At 44.9% G+C, this 19,208-nt stretch overlaps 1 protein-coding gene across 1 annotated transcript in view; it reads left to right on the forward strand.

The window, feature by feature from the left end:
- The window catches only part of HHIPL1 (HHIP like 1), a 154,386-nt gene extending 135,427 nt beyond the window's left edge, over window positions 1-18,959 (forward strand). The window contains exons 8-9 of the mRNA XM_086937760.1: window positions 8,930-9,012; window positions 15,675-18,959. Of these exons, the coding sequence (XP_086793886.1) occupies window positions 8,930-9,012; window positions 15,675-16,330 (739 nt within the window). The 3' untranslated portion in view covers window positions 16,331-18,959. The remainder of the gene's footprint in view (window positions 1-8,929; window positions 9,013-15,674) is intronic.
- Window positions 18,960-19,208: the final 249 nt, after the last annotated feature.

A 19,208-nucleotide genomic window follows, 5' to 3' on the forward strand; every position in this document is an offset into this window, starting at 1 on the left:
GAAAGTACATTTGTACCAGCTTAAATATGGCATTGGTGGCGACTTTACACACCTGTGCTCGAGCTCTATTCCATTGCTCGTCTGTGAGTGTGGTCTCCATTTCTCCGCCCCAGGAGGAACGCTTCAGAGAAATGTTCATCTGCCGATCATTTTTTTGGGCTGCTTTGAGCCAGGAAATAATACTCTTGGTGGAGTCTCGATCCAGAATCACTTGTAGAACTGCTCCGGCTCCTCCAGGAATGACGTCCAGATTTCAGGACTCATGTGTGATATGCTCGCATATTGCAAAAATTGTTGCTGATCTACTCTGTAGTGGGCTTCAATTTCTTCTACAGACATAAAGTTACCATTCAGGAACAGGTCCACTGCTCTCTGGCAACCACCCTCCAACCACTTAGAAACATCCATCGAAGCCTGTATATACAGGAAGGGGTGCAACCACCATAGCAGGAGAAGTTGAGCATCGGACACCCGCTTCAGTATCTTCGTGACAGCTTTTTCTCACGCTTGGGACACCTGGCTAACAATAAATGGAGTCCCCACCGGAAGGCTCCTACCACTCATGATCAACCTGGGGAGCTCGGAAATCTCAGTGGAGCCCAGTCCTTTTCCCTATTGGGCCCGTCAACACACTACAGTACCACGTATTGCAGCAGTCCCCCGAGGTAGCATAGTTGGAGTTCCGGGAGTACAAGACCTCCCCGGCTAAGATCCAGTTTCAGGATCTCCAGGCAGACCCAGCTCCTCTTAACTGCCCACACCAGGTTCACCAACAGTGTATCTATTTGCAGAAACAGTGCGGTGGCCAGGACGCAGAATGAATTCTGCGTGACAAAAGGCAGCAGGGTAATAAAACCATCTTGCTTAAAGCTACCCTACCTATTGCCGACAAGGGCAATGTAATCCAGAATCGGATGGGGGCTACCAGGCATTCCATTGCCCATATTGAGCTCGTTTTGCAGGCGGTGGTCATGTGTTATCTGTAGACCCAAATATAGGAAACTCTGAGTTTCCCATGGTAAACCTACCTCTGGGAGATCAGATACAGCTAAGTTAGTCAGGACTGACAGAGGATTTTATACGTAGTGAGGAGTTTTACTGTTCGAGAATGGATAGAGTGTAGGGGCAGAAAGGGATTTTAGGATTCAGGGATGGGTGGAGTTCAGGTGTAGTGAGGGCTTTTTAGGTTTCTGGGATGGGTGTCGTTGGACCCGGCCCTTTTGGCAGGTTCACCCCGAGACTTTTTGCTTTTTCCTAGCCTGTGTCTGTGACCTGGTGTTGGTGGTTTTAGGCATCTGCGCACTTTTTCACTGTGGTACAGTGTAAAGTGTGTAAAGTGCGTGAGCTCTCTGTGTATGTGTGGCTCCAGCGGTTGTGTTAGGTCAGAGCCTGTGTAGGCTCCAACGGGGGCACGAGTGGCTCCTACAGTTGGCGCAGTTGCGCCTAAGGGTCAGTGAGGACCCTGTCGCAGTTTGCTATTTCCCAGCTGCCCAGCAATTAGTGGGCAGCTGCACCGTTTAGGTCTTGGGATTGTCCTCAGGTGCCCAGCAAGTAGTGGGCACCTGCAACGTTTAGCTTTTGTGACTGGCGCTGCTTGGCAGCGCGCCCTGACATTTGGACACAGGGCGTCTGAGCCCCAACAAGGCCAGTTGGCCTAGGGACTGCCACAGGTGGTGGCTTATGTAAGTTCTGCGTAATGTGATTTCTCTGTTTTTAATAGTAATTGCTAAGGTGTTTTTGCGCTATTGAGTTATGTTCTGGCACCTCTGAATGTTTTTATGCATCATGTGTCTTCCTTGATTTTACACCTCTGAATGTTTTAGGCATCATGTGTCTTCTTGCGCTGCACCTCTGAATGTATTTTATTGCATCATGTGCTTTGTTCTGAACACCGCTGAATGTGTAGGTTTATGCATCATGTGTTTCCCTTGTCTTACACCTCTGAATGTTTTAGGCATCATGTGTTTCCCTTTACTACACCGCTGAATGTGTTTTCATGCATCATGTGTAATGTGTTGTGCTTATACCCCTAAATGCTGTGTGATACTTAGGTGGTTGTTCTTTTTAGTACAGGTGGTCCTAGTGAGGTCCTGGTTCCTGTTACCAGTGGTTACTGGTTGTGTGCCATAGTTGCTAATTTGTGCTACTATGATTTTATTCTTTATTATTCTTTATTCTAGAAGTGCTATTTCTGATTCTGACAGTGGCCCACGTGGCCCTGTCTCCTGTAAATAATCCCTTGTGAATATTGCCCGTGCCAGTTGGCACCATGTATTTTGTGTGATACTATCTGATGTGTTTTTACAATACAAAAGTTATTTTATAATAACCTTGTGTGGAGTTCCTTTTGTGGTGTGCCTAGTATGTTGTTGCTGTTGTGTGCTGGCGCAAATGCTTTACACATTGCCTCCAAGTTTAGCCTTACTGCGCGTTTCAAGCTACCAGGGGGTGAGCAGGGGTTATCTTGGCGTGTGACTCCCTTGCCCTGATAGAATGGTGGTTTCTTCCTAGCTTTGGCGTCAGCATTAGCCAACCAGAAATAGCCAGTTCTGACATTGTTGGTCAGCGGTGCGGATTTGGACTTGTGTTTGCGCAGTGCCACAGCGACAGCTGGCTACATTACAAAACTTTGCAATTTGTTATAGATAGTCACATGTTTGGGATTATTGTTTTTGATTTTTGTTTTTCCTCAAGAGTGTCATTCTCAAATGTGTTCCTGCGCTTTATGTTTAGTGGCAGATGAGAGAAAGTGACAGGGCGGGACGTCAGTAGAGGGGGAGGTTCCCATAGATCAGGAATCCCTTGCTGGGTCCAGTACCCAATCCCTGTTCCTGTCCCTGTGTGGGTAGATGGAAGAGAGGGAGTGTGGAGGAGAAATGGCTTGCTGGGGAGGGTGGTTATCCCCTGAGTGTAGTGTGTGTGTCTGGATTCCCCAGTATGGTAGGATCCAGTGGTGGCAGCTAAAATATGTCCAGTGCGTAAAGTCCCATTCCCAGTTCCCAGAGTATGGTGCCTGGTGCTCAGTAAGAGGGGTACAGGTTGAGAGTCAGGGGCAGTGAGGAACTGTCTCGCCAGTCTGGAGGGGGAGTGTGTGGATGAGTGGTGTGTTGAACTGGAGGAGTTGGTGTGAGTTTTTTTGTGTGATAAAAGGAGCTTGCACGGGAGGTGTACCTCTGGTGGTGTGCAGGAGGTCCTGCAGAGGCACTGGATGAGAAGGGGGACGTCTGGAGGTGTGCTAGATGTCTTGCAGAGGCATTTGGGAGTGATTCTAAAAGTAGTGGCTTGTGTATCTGATGATCCTGTATAGGGGAAGAGGTTCATGTGTAGCCCAACTAGGTCCCAGTAGGATGGTAGGGGTGTAGGGGCTCACGCCCTGTCTCAATGGAGGCGGAGTGAGTGTGGGACGGTGTGTCCCACGTTGGCCTGAAACCCTGTCTCAGGGCCTGGAGGGTTCCCTAAGGGAGCGCCAGGTCAGGGGCCTAGGCTGTACTTACAGGTCATTTGAGGAGGATCTTCCTGTGTCTAGAGGACGGGGAGTGTCTGTAACCAGAACTCCGGCGGTCCTGGTGATGAGGAGTACCGCTCCTAAGTGGAGGGTGCAGAACTCTGGAAGGGGGTGCCGAGGGACTGTGTACTTCTGACCCCGGTGCAACCTGAGGGTTTAGATCCTAGGTTGGGAGATTAGGAAGCTTCCAGGTCAAGAGGAATCTCTACCAAAGTGGATCAGCTGAAGAGACTGAGGGGGCTGCCCTTGCTGTGTGATCTGGGGCTCACCTGCAGTTTGTTGTTTCCACTAAGGTAGAGGAAAGGGGACTTTGCTGTGTGCTGGGTCCCCCCACCTGCTTGAAAGGGGACTTTGCTGTGTGCTGTGTCCCCCACCTGCTTGAAGAGGAACTGTGCTGTGTGCTTTGTACCTCAGAAGTGAAATAGTTTCCAGGTGGTAGACCAGTGATGGAGTGAGGTCCTGATCTGGTAGGAGAATTGTGTTCTGGTGAGTGCTTCCCAGTGAGGGTGCGGAAACCTAGAAGGAGAGGTAGGGTGGGGCATTCTTGCCCGTGACCTCTGGTCAGCCTGAGGGTGTGGTCCCTAGGTTGTAGGATCAGTGGTAGATGTAGCTACACTGAGAGGGAGAGTGGAGAATGGCTATTGTGTGCCAGGGGTTACTGCCCCCACTCTGTGGATTGGTCAGGACCTGTGATATTTGGATGGCCTAGGGCCTGGTCCTGGCCGTGGATGACTAGAGAGTACCAGTGGGGTATTCTAGTTGGGTCAGAGAGTTCTTGTTTGGAGGAAACCATGTGGGTTCAGAGTGGCGAAAAACCGGAGGGTGTCCCTGCCGTGCGGGCCCGTGTCCGTGTTTTGTCGCCCAAAGCAGGGAAGCCCATCAGTGGAGCGATTGGTCTACCCTGCGTTTTGGCTGGAAGGGGGTTGTGTTGGACCTGGCCCTTTTGGCAGGTTCACCCGAGACTTTTTGCTTTTTCCTAGCCTGTGTCTGTGACCTGGTGTTGGTGATTTTAGGCCTCTGCACACTTTTTCACTGTGGTACAGTGTAAAGTGCATGAGCTCTCTGTGTATGTGTGGCTCCAACGGTTGTGTTAGGTCAGAGCCTGTGTAGGTTCCAACGGGGGCACGAGTGCTTCCTGTGTGGCTCCTACAGTTGGCGCAGTTTGCTATTTCCCAGCTGCCCAGCAATTAGTGGGCAGCTGCACCGTTTAGGCCTTGGGATTGTCCTCAGGTGCCCAGCAAGTAGTGGGCACCTGCAACGTTTAGGTTTTGTGACTGGCGCTGCTTGGCAGCGCGCCCTGACATTTGGACACAGGGCGTCTGAGCCCCAACAAGGCCAGTTGGCCTAGGGACTGCCACAGGTGGTGGCTTATGTAAGTTCTGCGTAATGTGATTTCTATGTTTTTAATAGTAATTGCTAAGGTGTTTTTGCGCTATTGAGTTATGTTCTGGCACCTCTGAATATTTTTATGCATCATGTGTCTTCCTTGATTTTACACCTCTGAATGTTTTTATGCATCATGTGTCTTTCTTGATTTTATACCTCTGAATGTTTTAGGCATCATGTGTCTTCTTGCGCTGCACCTCTGAATGTATTTTATTGCATCATTTGCTTTGTTCTGAACACCGCTGAATGTGTAGGTTTATGCATCATGTGTTTCCCTTGTCTTACACCTCTGAATGTTTTTAGGCATCATGTGTTTCCCTTTACTACACTGCTGAATGTGTTTTCATGCATCATGTGTAATGTGTTGTGCTTATACCCCTAAATGCTGTGTGATACTTAGGTGGTTGTTCTTTTTAGTACAGGTGGTCCTAGTGAGGTCCTGGTTCCTGTTACCAGTGGTTACTGGTTGTGTGCCATAGTTGCTAATTTGTGCTACTATGATTTTTATTCTTTATTATTCTTTATTCTAGAAGTGCTATTTCTGATTCTGACAGTGGCCCACGTGGCCCTGAATCCCTTGTGAATTTTGCCCGTGCCAGTTGGCACCATGTATTTTGTGTGATACTATTTGATGTGTTTTTACAATACAAAAGTTATTTTATAATAACCTTGTGTGGAGTTCCTTTTGTGGTGTGCCTAGTATGTTGTTGCTGTTGTGTGCTGGCGCAAATGCTTTACACATTGCCTCCGGGTTTAGCCTTACTGCTCGTGCCAAGCTACCAGAGGGTGAGCAGGGGTTATCTTGGCGTGTGACTCCCTTGCCCTGACTAGAATGGTGGTTTCTGCCTAGCTTTGGCGTCAGCCTTAGCCAACCAGAAATAGCCAGTTCTAACAGGTGTAGTTTAGGGGTGGAAAGGGCTTTTAGGGTTAAGGGATGGGTGTAGTTTAGGTGTTGTGAGGGATCTTTATGGGGGCCGTAATTGATGATGTTTAGGGGTTGTGAGGGGTTTGGGATGGATTGTATGTAGGGATGGTGAGAGGTCAGCAAATTAAAAGCATCCAAAGTAATTGTTTGGCATTCTAAAAGATATAAATCTGAAATAATGTCCCTGAACTACAGCACTGGAAATAATACCTCGTAAGTACAGAAGCCGTCATCCTTTCTGTCATGGAGGAACTGCGCAGGGGTGCGGACGCTAACACCTGCCAGGCTCTGGTCCTCCTGGATTTGTCGGCCGCCTTTGACACGGTCGACCATGATATCCTGGTCGACCGTGTCGGGGGGGCAGGCATCCAGGGTTCTGCCCTGGACTGGGTCCGCTCCTTTCTGACCCAACGCCATCAAGCTGTCAGACTATCCCAGTTCTCTGCTTCCCAGGTTAAACTTACCTATGGTGTCCCACAAGGCTCTTCTCTTTCCCCCCTCCTTTTTAATTTGTATCTTTCCCCACTCATTCGCGCCCTCCGACAGTTTAATGTCACAGCGTTCAATTACGCTGATGACATACAACTAATTTTCAACATTGATTCCTCTGCTGATTCCATTTCTACCTTTCAAAACACCCTCTGCTTCATTAGCAATTGGATGAGCTCTAACCATCTGAAGCTCAACCCCGACAAGACCGAGCTGGTTCTTGTCGGGGGTTCTTCCAATCCTTGGGACTCTTTCTTCTGGCCAGTCAGCCTTGGCAGTCCACCCCGCCCTGCCAACTGTGCCAAAAGTCTGGGAGTCGTCATTAGCAGCGACCTCTCCATGACGCCCCAGATTAGTGTGGTAGTCTCCTCCAGCCATTTTCAATTAAGAAAAATTAGGAAAATCTCCCGGCTACTCACTTCTGAGGCCCTTACCCTGGCCCTGCTTGCGCTAGTAATATCGAGGATTGACTACGCCAACGCTCTCTATGTTGGCATTCCAGCCTACCAACTTAGGCGGCTCCAGCTGATTCAGAATCAGGCTGCCCGCCTGATTCACTCCCTCCCAAGAGATCAACACATCCGCCCCTTTCTAAAAAGCCTCCATTGGCTTCCGGTAGCTGCCCGCTGCAAGTTTAAGTTGGGCTGCATTATCTTCAAATCCCTTGCCGGTCAGGGCCCCCTCTTTATTTCTTCCCTCCTTCAACCCTACGTCCCTCCTCGCACTCTCCGTTCTTCCCAACTGGCCTTGTTATCCACTCCTAGATACAAAAGGAAGAAACACAGTGGGCTCAAGTTCTCCTTCCTGGCCCCCACCTTTTGGAATTCCCTCCCTCTGTCTCTCAGATTGTCTACTCCGTATCCCAAATTCAGATCTTCCCTCAAAACTCTTCTTTTTACTGAATCCTACAAATAAATGTTCTCTGTTGCTCCCTCATCTGCTCTCTTCATTATGGCGCCAAGAAACCTAATGATGTTAGTTGCGCCTTACAAATTTGTTTAACATAACATAACATAACATAAGTAAGATCTGCAACCATTGTATACACACATTAAATAGTAAAGCATGCAAAAGCCAATTTCGAACAAAAATATGTTCTATGAATTGGTTTCTATGAAATAGTAGATTTCAGTCATTCTGAAAATTTCCATGAAACAGTTTGGTGAACTTGTTTCTCAGAACAGTATTCTATGAAATCGTTTTTCTATGAAATCACATACAACTTCTGAGAACACCAAGTGCTCTGCAATCCCTTTCACTTAAGTTTTCTCTCTCTCACTCTCTCTGTCTCAGATACTGTTATTCTCACACTTTATGTCCTTTTCGGTTTCTGGGATTCTTTTTATAGATCCCTCTTTCAACTACCCCATGTTGCCTATTCAGAGTGACAGGATGGAAAACAAAGGAGACATTCAGGAGAATTGTAGCATAAATATTCTCTCTATCGACTCCATCAAACTTTCCCCAACTCACCACAACAAAATCTATCATCCCATTCTAATGCACTGCCTAGTCCTTCCTCACATTTCATCCCTCTCTCAGTCAATACATTGCCTGCCATCCTATAACCACTTAGTATTTCTCTCACCTTATCCACATCCTCTTACTTTCGCCAGACACTCCCGGCCTCTTTAGCTCACTCTCTTATGTTCTATTTCATTCTGCTTCCTCCTTTTGCCACTATTTTTCCGTTTTTGTCTTCCTCCTTTTCTTTCCCTATCAGTGATTTTCTCTCTGAGGCTGTGGATCAAAGTTTGTTAAATCAAAATAAGTGAGTAACAAAATGGGAGAGAAATTGTATTTGTCTTTTAGGTAGGATAATCCTTGTCCCCTTAATCAGTGTTAAACAATAAATGGAGGAGTACCTCCTGGAGGCTTCTCAGTGCCTCCGTCTAGAGAATATCGAAGTGCATGCGGTGCCAAAAAAAGGACAAATTATGTCCTTTATTAGAAGACCCCACACCAACAGCCTACCTAATCAGGCAAAGTTGTCCCATTTATAATTTTTACCTGTTGCCCAATCACTCCAGAATAAAGTTCTACTAGTGAGTAGTCTATTGGACAACTTTTAATATTCACTTCCAACCTTTCACCTTTCACATATAAAAGTCAAAAAATCAAAACCAGGTTCACTGTAGTCAGGTGTCGCAGCACACCCGGATGGCACTCGGCTATCCGGGTGGGACCCCGATGATGAAGCCTGTCACCAACTAGGTTGGTGAGTGAGGGGTCTTCTAACAAAGGACATAATTTGTCCTTCTTTGGCACCATGTGCACCTCGATATTCTCTAGACGGAGGCACTGAGAAACCTCCAGGGGGTACTCCTCCATTTGTTGTTTAAATCAAAATAAGTGCCAGTCCCCAAAAATGAGTGCCACAGGACCCCACTTGCAACCATGGCTCACATTAAGCAATTATAACAAGATACCACGATTTGAACTGCATGAGCCTAATAGCGATCATGGTTTTGCATAACATTTTAACTTTCAATTTTATTATTTAAACTTTTTGTAGCGGTTTTCAAATGTAGAAATGCATACGGTTATCTTATCAAATAAACCTTGACTTTTGAATGTTTTTGTATATTCGAGTGATTAATTCCACATCTGTCTTCCTCCTTTAGACGAGCCCCACCCGGGAAATGTCACTATGAGCCTTTGCCTGTTCGTGTGAAAAGCAAGCGCATAGAGTTTGTAGCAAAGGAAAGTAAGTTACATTGTTGTTTTTACTCTCGCTCTAATGATACAATAGTCTTATAATTGCTGGATGAAAGTGTACATCTATTAGAATTCTGTAAATATGGAGAAACTGGCAGCTTTTAACAGTGAAACGGTTTCACTGCCTTACAAAAATAAAACGAATGCAATAACAATACACAGCCCTAGGTATCAATTTACATATGTAAATACAGAACGTGCCCATTTTTAATTAGGTAGTTGTTTGATCAGTTAAGCTGCACACAATCATAAAGAATCAGAAGTTTTTTTAATAGGCACAAGGTTTTTTTCCCCATAATGGGTATGAAAGAAAACTGAAGCCTAGTGGTTGTGATGACACAGAAACCTAGGTGTATGAGCCACCAAAGGTGGTACTCCATACTCCATACCTCTGGACCGCAGATTCAGCATGCAGACGTTTATTAAAGGAGACCACGGCCAAACTGAAATTGAGTGGTACAGCGACATTGAGTTGAAGCCAGTGGCAGCACTGGTTAAGTGAAACCTTCTCACACAATCAAGACGGAAGTATTGGTAATGCCAATAGGTCTAGAGTGCCGCCAGTCCTTTTGCTTTGTCAATGTTTGTTTTGTTTTGTCATGATTTCTGCACAATATTATTGTTGGGGGAAATGACAGGCCGTTTTCAATTAAAAATAAAATGTCTTAAAGCAAAAATATGTTTTGGCCTCAAAAAGCACACATTTCCGTTGTAGTTCCTTGTTTGTACGGGATCTACTTTCTGTGTGAATGTGCTCCTTGTGAAAGGGCAGAAGGCCATCTCTCAGTGGACAGTGGCTGAAGTGGGCTGATCCATTGCCCCATTCTGTATGCTGTAATGAGCATAAGAAAAATGTGAATGACCCTATAACAGACCAATTGATTATAAGGGTAGCTGAACGCCCCTGGAAGCAAATTATTGGAAATATAAATTTTGTAAAATCCGAGGTTATTGCTAACTCCAGTCCTAAAAATAAGATCGTCACTATAAGCAGTGTTCTGACTAGTTTGTCATCTCTACACGTATTTCTTGCCAGTTGTGTACAAGCTTCCATACTCAGTTCGAGTGGTGACAGGGCGGCAGTGTGCAGCCCCAAAAGACCATGGATGTTATTCCTCTCCTGCACAGGTGGTACCTTTAAGAAATGAAACACCCAAAATGACAGGAGCTGTTAATCCATGTTGTCAGTTTCTCAAAAGCCAGTGTGAAATAGCCAGCTGAGCTTTGACCCCAGCATCTCTTTTAGGTGATTTCTGATGTCAATAAACCAAGTACCCCTGTTCCACTGATGACAGCCGATGAAAACAACAAGTAAGGCAGGAGGTAGGGTTGGATACCTTCCTACATTTCAAAAAGGAGGAGCCAGACATCTGGTATCACATGCCAGAGGCATGGCACTTTCCCCTGGGCACCAAACTCATGATGAAGCTTTCTATTGGTAAGTGGAGTGGTGCATTGGAATTTGCATTACCTCTGCACTTGCGCCAGAAGGACTTCTGATGCATGCACAGCTTGAGATAACAATGTACCAAGTAGTAGCAAAGTACAGAAGGATCAGATTATTGCGAAAGAAGCGATAAGCACCACCATTTGTCGATTCAGTTTGTGGTCTCTTCTGGTCAGGAGCCTATGTACAGTCTTTGCCATCTGGACCCTTAGCCTTTTTCCTCTACGCAACTTGGCATTGTTTTGTAGTCCAGAGCTACGTGAGGGCATCCTTGGCCACAATGCCTATACCGTCTAATATATCCAGGTAGTGACTTACAACAGGCAAACCCCAAAGTGGTATTAAGGCAATGATACCACCAACATTACTTGCCGTAAGACTAATTGAGTCCTCTAGGCATGCCGTTCAGAAGGCGCATCCTCCCATGCTGGGTTGTTGAGAGAAATGGGACGACATCATGCTCCATACGAACAATGTAGACCGTGTTGACAGGATCCACCTCACACCAGGATGCAAAGTAGTTTACTTGGGATGGTCTGCTGAGGTCAAAGGCCTGCATCTGGTTTTGGAGACTACCAGTAATTCCCCAAGTCTGCCATCCCAGGAGAAGGCTGTGGTGCTTTCCCTACCAATCACAACACATTTACAGGTCCCTTTACTCTACAATATTGAAGAGAAATATGACACTAAAGAGGAAACACTGCAACCCTCTGAATGGTACCAGTGGGGGTCTGTGTTCATAAAAGTCGTGTGAAGAAACACATCAGGCTCATCTAGTGAGAATCATCACAGCAGTTGTTTTCTCTCTCTCTCTCTTCTTATATACCCCGCCTTCCGCTTGGTTCTGTCTAAGAGTGAACACACCATCATTCGCTCACTCTGGAAAGCGGTGAAGGGAATTGTTGGCTTATCATAGTTCAAAGCTCCTGGTGGGTCAGTGGAAAAAAGTTAGTCAAAACCATGTATTGCATAATCTGACAGTAACCTGGGATCGGTCTAATTTGCTCAGAGTCCAGAAGCTGCAGCGAGGCCATGAAACATCTGGGGCAGGTAGCTGGATGGCCGAGAAAGATCTGACTAGCCTCCTGGTTTTCTTTCTGTTTCATCTTAAGATCCCCACCAATTATGCCACAGCCTAACCGTATACGCATTTTCTTCCCTTTCTTGGGAAGAGGCAGCAGCTCCAGCAGCCAGTGTCAGGACGGAAGTTCTACTTTAACCTTCGTCACTCGGCGCACTTCCTGCAATACCTCACCCCAAAATGTTTGTAGCTGTGCACAGGTCCATGTTACATGTCCAAAGTCCACAGGAATTACACGATATCTAGTGCAACCCGCCAGTTGAATAGGATAAGCCTTAGGTAGGTGCTGTGACGTCATATCACTCTATAGAGAAAGTAAATTTGTACCAGCTCAAATGAGGCATTGCTGGCGACTTTACGCACCTGTGTTCGAGCTCTATTCCATTGCTCGTCCGTTGGTGTGGTCTCCATTTCTCCGTCCCAGGAGGCACGCTTCAGAGAAATGTTTGCCTGCCTATCATTTTTTAGGGATGCTTTGAGCCAGGAAGTGATACCCTTGTTGGAGTCTGGATTCAGAATCACCTGTAGAACTTGGAACTGCTCCGGCTCCTCCAGGAATGACGTCCATATTTCAGGACTCTCTGCTGAAGATTCCTTTTCAATATATGTGCGTTTTTGACCAGTACACTTCATTTGATTTCAATATAGCTGTAATCGTGGCATGTATTTTCACCTATTTATTAATGGTCTCTCTTTGTTGTTTTCTGCTTTCATGAAGATAATTTGCAGACACTATTGAGACGAAATCTCTCCTTCACCTATATTAATTATTGTAATGAGTGGCCATATTCAGCTCATTTATGAATGAAATTGTGTACCTCCCCTGCTCACTTAGTACCTGTGGAACAGGTGAGGGTTTGCAAACTCATGCCTTTTGGTTGAGTTTGATAAGAGGTGAAAGTTAGCCTAATAGGCTGTAGAGGGGAGTCATTTATTCAGAAAAGGCCCTCATTATTCTCCGGGAGGTTTCCTGATTCGGACACTAACAGAAGTTTACACCCCACTGAGAGTTACATTGTGAGCAAAATTAATGCACACAGTGGCAGCTGAATTTTGCCTGGTAAACCTAGTAAAATGTTAGCAAGGAAAAAGTGCAATTTCCTCATTGTGCACCTCAGAATGGTAGACAGGAGGTAATTTGCTGTGCTATAACTTCCGGGGACTGGAAATCAGGATGGGCGTGCCATACTGCATGGCGTGGTTTCATTATCCGTATTTACTGGGTCCAACTTTTCAAACCCAAATAAGAGGGGCATCGTAATGTAGAGAATGGTATTGTTAGAGCCTGGCATGTCTGGCCTAGAAGTCCTCGTCTACTACTGTCCACTCGTCCCCACTCCTACAATAATTTTATAAAGTTTGTCAAAATGTATAGCATCAGTATAAATAGTATGAAACAGATGGAAGGAACATAGGGCCAGATGTACGACCAATTTTAGCATGCGCAAACGGGTTAGTGACCGGTTTGCGCATGTTAAAATTGGTATGGCCATGTACCAACACAATTTTGCGAGTCGCAAATGAATTGAGACTCGCAAAAAAGTGTTTAGAGACTCGCTATTTGGAAGGGGCGTTCTCTTCCAAATAGCGACTCTCTAACCCATGTATGAATTGTTTGCGAACGCATTTGCGGTCGCAAAACACTTGCAAATTACCACCCTCTTCACAAGGGTGGTAATGCAGTCACAATTTGGAAGGGGTCCCCAGGGGACCCCTTCCTCTTTGCAACTGTCTCTAAAAATATTTTTTAAAGGCAGGCAGTGGTCCCAGGGACCACTACTTGTCCTTAAAAAATGAAACGAAAACGTTTCTTTATTTCTTTTTAAAGGCATCCCGTTTTCCTTTAAGGAAAACGTGCTGCATTAAAAAAAACTGCTGTACTTAAAAGTAGTCCCAGGCATGGTGGTCTGTTGAGCCCAGCAGGCCACCATACATGGGAGGGCCTGTCATTCCCAATGGGCTGCTTGCAAATTGCGAGAGGCTCATTAATATTAATGAGTTTCGCAATTTGCGACCCCATTTGGAATCGCAAACAGTGTTAAACACACTAGTGTACATGGCAAAATGCGCCTCGCAAATTGCGACTCGTGAAAGAGTTGCAGTTTCTGAGGCTCAATTTTGTTGGTCGTACCTCTGGTCCATAGTGCCTGATTTAGAATTTGGCCGACTGGTTACTCCTTCTCAAACGTGACAGATATCCAGTGTGCCTTCCTATAAGTGCCATAGGATAGAAGGCACTTGCAATAAGGCATATGGGATATCCACCACGTTTGCGACAGAGTAACCCATCCAACAAACTCTTAATCGGCCCCATAATATCTTACAGAGCTTTCCTGCTTATGGTTAATGACAGTGCCTTAAATAAGAGCCCATAGACTGCACAAGGGCTTTATATATGTTCCTATACCATGTAGGGCCACTGGAGTAATGCAGGTCTTCAGCAGCAACATTCTCCACGTAATTATTGATTTGCTGCATTTGCCACTAAATTACAATCTGGTAGGTATTTTGCAGATTTCGGCCAAAAATATTTACCTAGCTGAAACATGTCAAAAAGTACTAAAAAAAAAAAAGCATCAAAATCTGGTTCCGCACAATGACAGACCCTTTACACAGGTTAACTGATGACATGCAAGTTGCTGATTGCTGTAGTCTGGTGTTAATTTGGTCCTAATGAGGTAAAGCTTTGTTCTGACAGTATCAAGTGTGCTAGCCAATGTTAAAGAAAAAAACAATTCTCTTTACCCCGTCCTCCAACTCAACTAAACATCAATAATGGTCATTCTAGAATGTTGGTCTATTTCATGATGTCTGCTGGACTTTTCAGTTCTATATTGACGTCAGTCGCCTGAGGGTCCTTTTAACAGGTGATGAAATTGCAAAATAACGAAATAATACTGCCAAGGACAGTGCAGCATAATTTGCCTTTTTTGTTGCATAATTTTATCAGCCCTGCCGCATAATTTGTGCCTGCATTGGGCATAATTCCAGTGGCCCTGATTAAATCCTTCTCTGCATAGTATGCATTGATCTCAAGATAGAGTGAATGAAAGCCCCTTCGTAGGGATAACATTAAAATGCGAGTCTCCTTTTGAACACGTGGCCTATTTAGCAAGAACATACAATTCTAATTCCACTTTGTATGTAACTTCGGCGTTATTCGAAATCTCAGTCTCCTCGAGCAGGACTTGGTCTTTTTTTCCAGAGGTTTTCCTAAATATTAGAAAATATTTTCTTAAATATATTAATAAAACTTAGCTCCGCAAGGCCAATAGTTTTGCCTGTCTCACAATAATTTTCAGAGTAAATCTGTGCAGATATCAATTACGACGCAACATGTATCAAACATTTTAGCATTCGCAAGAAAAGCAGACTCAAAAAATGCTTGTCACGTGTATCAAACTCCATTTTGCGATTCGGTAACCTGTTACCGAATCGCAAAATGGGTTTGCAATTCCGTATTTGGAAGGGGCGTGTTTAGGGCATCCCTTCCAAATACCAAATCATAACGGTATGTAAGAATGTTTTGTGGCTGTTATTGCTGTCGCCAGACATTCGCATTTTACCACCTACTGCAAGTAGGTGGTAACCCATTCGTAAATTGGAAGGGGTCCCCAAAGGACCCCTTCTTCTTCGTGAATGTATGCAAAAACTTGTTTAAGAGCAGGCAGTGGCCTCACGGTCCACTGCCCGCTCTTAAAAAATGAAAAGTTAACCATTTTTTTTTCTAAATGCTACCTGTTTTCCCGGCTACATTTTAAGAAAAAAAGGATGTATTTATTTAAAAGCAATCACGGACATGGTGGTCTGCTGACCCCAGCAGGCAACCCTCCCTGTGACTGTAGCAATTCCTAGGGGGTCGCAAATTGCAACCTACCTCATTAATAATAATGAGGTAGGTCGATTTGCGACCCCCGATGAATCTCTATATGAAACTCTTCGAGTTTCATACCTTTGAAATAGCGATTACCTAATTGCGATTCACTGAATAGCACAATTAGGTAATCACTAATATAAATGTTGATACATGTGGCCCTAAGGGAGTTATCACTGACTTAACACGTGACTAGGCAATTGTGGCATTTTCCAGAACAATTTCTTATCTTTTTTTTTGTTTCTTTAGAATTCATACCCAAAACTGTGCCAACCAAACGACCCAAGATTAAAACGACAACTAAACCACCTGCCAGAAGTCGTCCAACACCCCAGCCACCAAAGAACACAACTCCAGATTGGTTAGACGAATTCCTGAAGCTTCTGAGAAAAGAAAATGCTGTCCAGGAACCAAGGCTTCACCCCACCTCTGCCACTACTAAACAATCTACGGCAAAGCCTCCAAAGTCCAGGAAAGGAGGTCAGAGTGGAGAAAGAAGAGGAGAGAAGAAGAAAAGTAAAATTACAGGTGCTTCTACAAAGAGAACTGAATCTTCAGAATTACAAAATGGTGCAGTACGGCTAGTGAACAACCAAGGTAGAACGGACCGTGGAAGAGTGGAAATTTACGTAAATGGAGAGTGGGGTACTGTATGTGACGACCTGTGGAGCGTGAAAGCAGCAATGGTGGTGTGCCGCCAGCTAGGGTTCTCTTACGTCATCAAGGCAAGCAAACATGCTGAATTTGGGGAAGGACGCACACTTAATATCCTGCTTGATGATGTGCAATGTACTGGGAAGGAGCGAAACCTCTTAGAATGTTCTCACAAAGGCATTGGTAAACACAACTGCTCTCACACAGAGGATGCAGGGGTTGTGTGTAGCCAGACGGAAAATGTGAGCTAAGACCTTCTAGCCAAAGTGGAGGCTCGGAATTGGAGGAAATAAATTGTCCAGGATACTAACACATTTCCGTGTTAGTTAAGTACTAACCTAACCTTTCCATTCTGTTTGTACAGACAAATGTGTGCACTGTGCTGCCATCCACAAGAAGGGAAGCTCTCTAGGTGGCAGAATTGTCCAAAACCCTCATTTCAATAGCACATGGTATGTAAGAAAAAAAAAACTCTCAGACCCACTGAATGTCTAAAATGTTTATTAGGTAAGTAAGGAAAAGTGAAGTTATATCCTTACCCAGCAAGACTGAGCTTCACCTCCCCAAGTTATTAAGCATCTAATCCTAAACCCTCCCTATCTTCCAAAACGTTTATACTTTTTTTCACATATGCGATTGAAGCAGCATGCATCTGACAGAAATTGAAACTCTATAACAACACTAATAGTTGCCTGAGTTTATCAGGAGAAGAACGAAATACCTTGTAAAGAGATACAACTGCAGCAATCTCAAATGTTGAGCTAGCTTAACTGATAATTCTTGGTTCTTAGTGTAAAGCCAGGCATGGAAACGAAGCAATGTCCGAGGTGAGAAGGAGGGGCTACATTCTGTAGCAATTGAGACTGCGGGGTGCAGGTGCTACGGCCCATTCTGTGCTTTGTCTGCAGACTTGCTCGCAAAGCAGGGGTGGGAGACAGCTGGAGGCACAGCAGGAACAACAGGAACATGTGGAGAGCCGCAGGTGCCTGCTTACAAGGATGTGAATGGCGCACAGAGTTGTCCACCCTTCACATCAGTGGTGGTAGTACGCAGCACCTGAAACAGTCCTTGCAAACGGGGCTGCAGCACAGACTTTCTTCCATACCCCTTCACTGCTGCCCAGTAAGCGGGCTGCAAGTAGTGCAGACTTTGGTAGGACGGTCAGGTAGGACGGGTTGGATCTTGGAATAGAAACTGTAGATACATTGAAACAGTTGCCTGCAATATTGTAAAACTATGTCATCTTTCAGTTGCAAGTCTAGAGTAACAGAAGAAACCGGAGGATTTGAGGGTACATTTTGGGGTATCCCATACCCACTTCATACTGGCTTGATTCACTTCTCCCTGAAGGAGTGGCTTAAATGGATCAGAATGCCAAGGGCAGAGCATCGGGACACTTCTCTTTAGTTTCTGAACAAATCTTAGCCATTTTGTAATTTAGAGTTGAGTTACAACTTTCTACTCAGCAAGCTGATTCTGTGTGGTTGGCACAATGAAATACTGTTTGATTACTGGGCTTTTAGATTTCATGAACTACAGAGGAGACAAAGAGGGGCCTCGATCATGGGAAAGGTGGAGGGGCTACCAGAACTAGAGGATGAAGTCTCAACAACTTTTTAGCTACAGCAGTGACAACAGCGCATGGGCTAAACCTGAACCCACCCTGAAAACACACACAAGAACATATGAATAGGGGCAACACTTTGGCATCTGATTAAAGCCTACCTCCAAATGGAGAAATGGTCCACTATGAAGGTGAGTGGGCAACAGGGGTGGGATTAATCCCTTTGCCAATGTTATGAGCTGGGCAGGTCAAACAGGAGTGAAGATAGTTCTGGGCGACAGAAAGAAAGAAGGGAACATACCAATGTGTCACTGTGGAATGAATCATATTGTCTCTTCCAAAATTTACAATACTATGATTCAAGCTGACCAAGTTGGGGGTAAGAATTTAGGTCAACTACTCTCCTGTTGGCAACTCTCTACACTGCGCTACACTCTCTCTGTTTGATCTCTGTCTGTTTCTCTACATTAGATGCCTGCTCCTGTAGTAAAGTCAGCTCATAGTAGGTGCAGGAAATACACCCTGTAATAAGACATATATAGTGACTTTGCCATTAGGAGGTAATGCATCTTTTTTGACTGCTTGGTTAGCCAATGCATTCTCCCGGGATACTTCATCTTTTGTAGATTGATGTGTAATAACATTTACAATGGCAATCTTCAGGGGTAACAATAGCTAATTCAACAAGTTTTGCATGATCATAGCAATATTTGATAAGGGTTCCAGTTGAAATTAAGAACCCCTGTGGCAACCACCTCAACCCCAAAGGCATTCTCTGAGACAGTAAATATGGTAACGATCTTTTAGCATTTAGGACACAGAGACGAGTCAGAAACACAAGCTCGGCCACTTGAGCTGAACAAACCTGTTTTGCATGTCGACTTGCAACTAGTTCTTGTATCCTGCTACAAGTTCTCAGATGATATTTCTGAGACAAGAACCATCAACAAAATAAACAAGTTCACCATAGGGTATTGGTGCATCTGACAATTACATTTTTGGTTTGGTTATCTATTGGGTGAGCAGAAGGCAATCAATGGGGCTCACCCTCTGGGGGATGGCATCAACGATACATGATTCGAAGTAGGACAAAGGATGAGAGTGATGTCAGAGGCATACAAACAGTAAAATCGCATAATAGGTCAACCTAGTGGTGGGGAGATGTTGAACTTTCGTGATAGTCAAAAGGGTCACTACTGAGTGGGAGACCAAGGCAATCAGAGTGATATCTAGCACAGTATTTTCAGACATCTCAACAAGGTGGGCAGCAGCAACCTAGCTCAAAGAGGGTCGAAGCCCTGTTGCTATTGGGTCAAGAGCAGAAGAAAAATAAGTGATGGGTCTATTCATGTACCAATGGTCTTGCAGTAATACTCAAAGAGCATTCCTATTGCATTTATGGCAATACAATATAAAAGATTTACTGTAATCTGGAAACCCCATGTGGCTGCAGAGGTTACTGCCTGCTTCACTTGCACAAATGCTTCTTCTGCCTCAGTTCAAAGAAGGTTTCTGGGGTGTCATTTTTAACATACTTTTGGAGGAGTCAACCCAGGGCAGTGAAC

The sequence above is a fragment of the Lissotriton vulgaris genome, chromosome 9 (assembly GCF_964263255.1).
Source record: "Lissotriton vulgaris chromosome 9, aLisVul1.2, whole genome shotgun sequence".
Lineage (NCBI taxonomy): Eukaryota > Metazoa > Chordata > Amphibia > Caudata > Salamandridae > Lissotriton > Lissotriton vulgaris.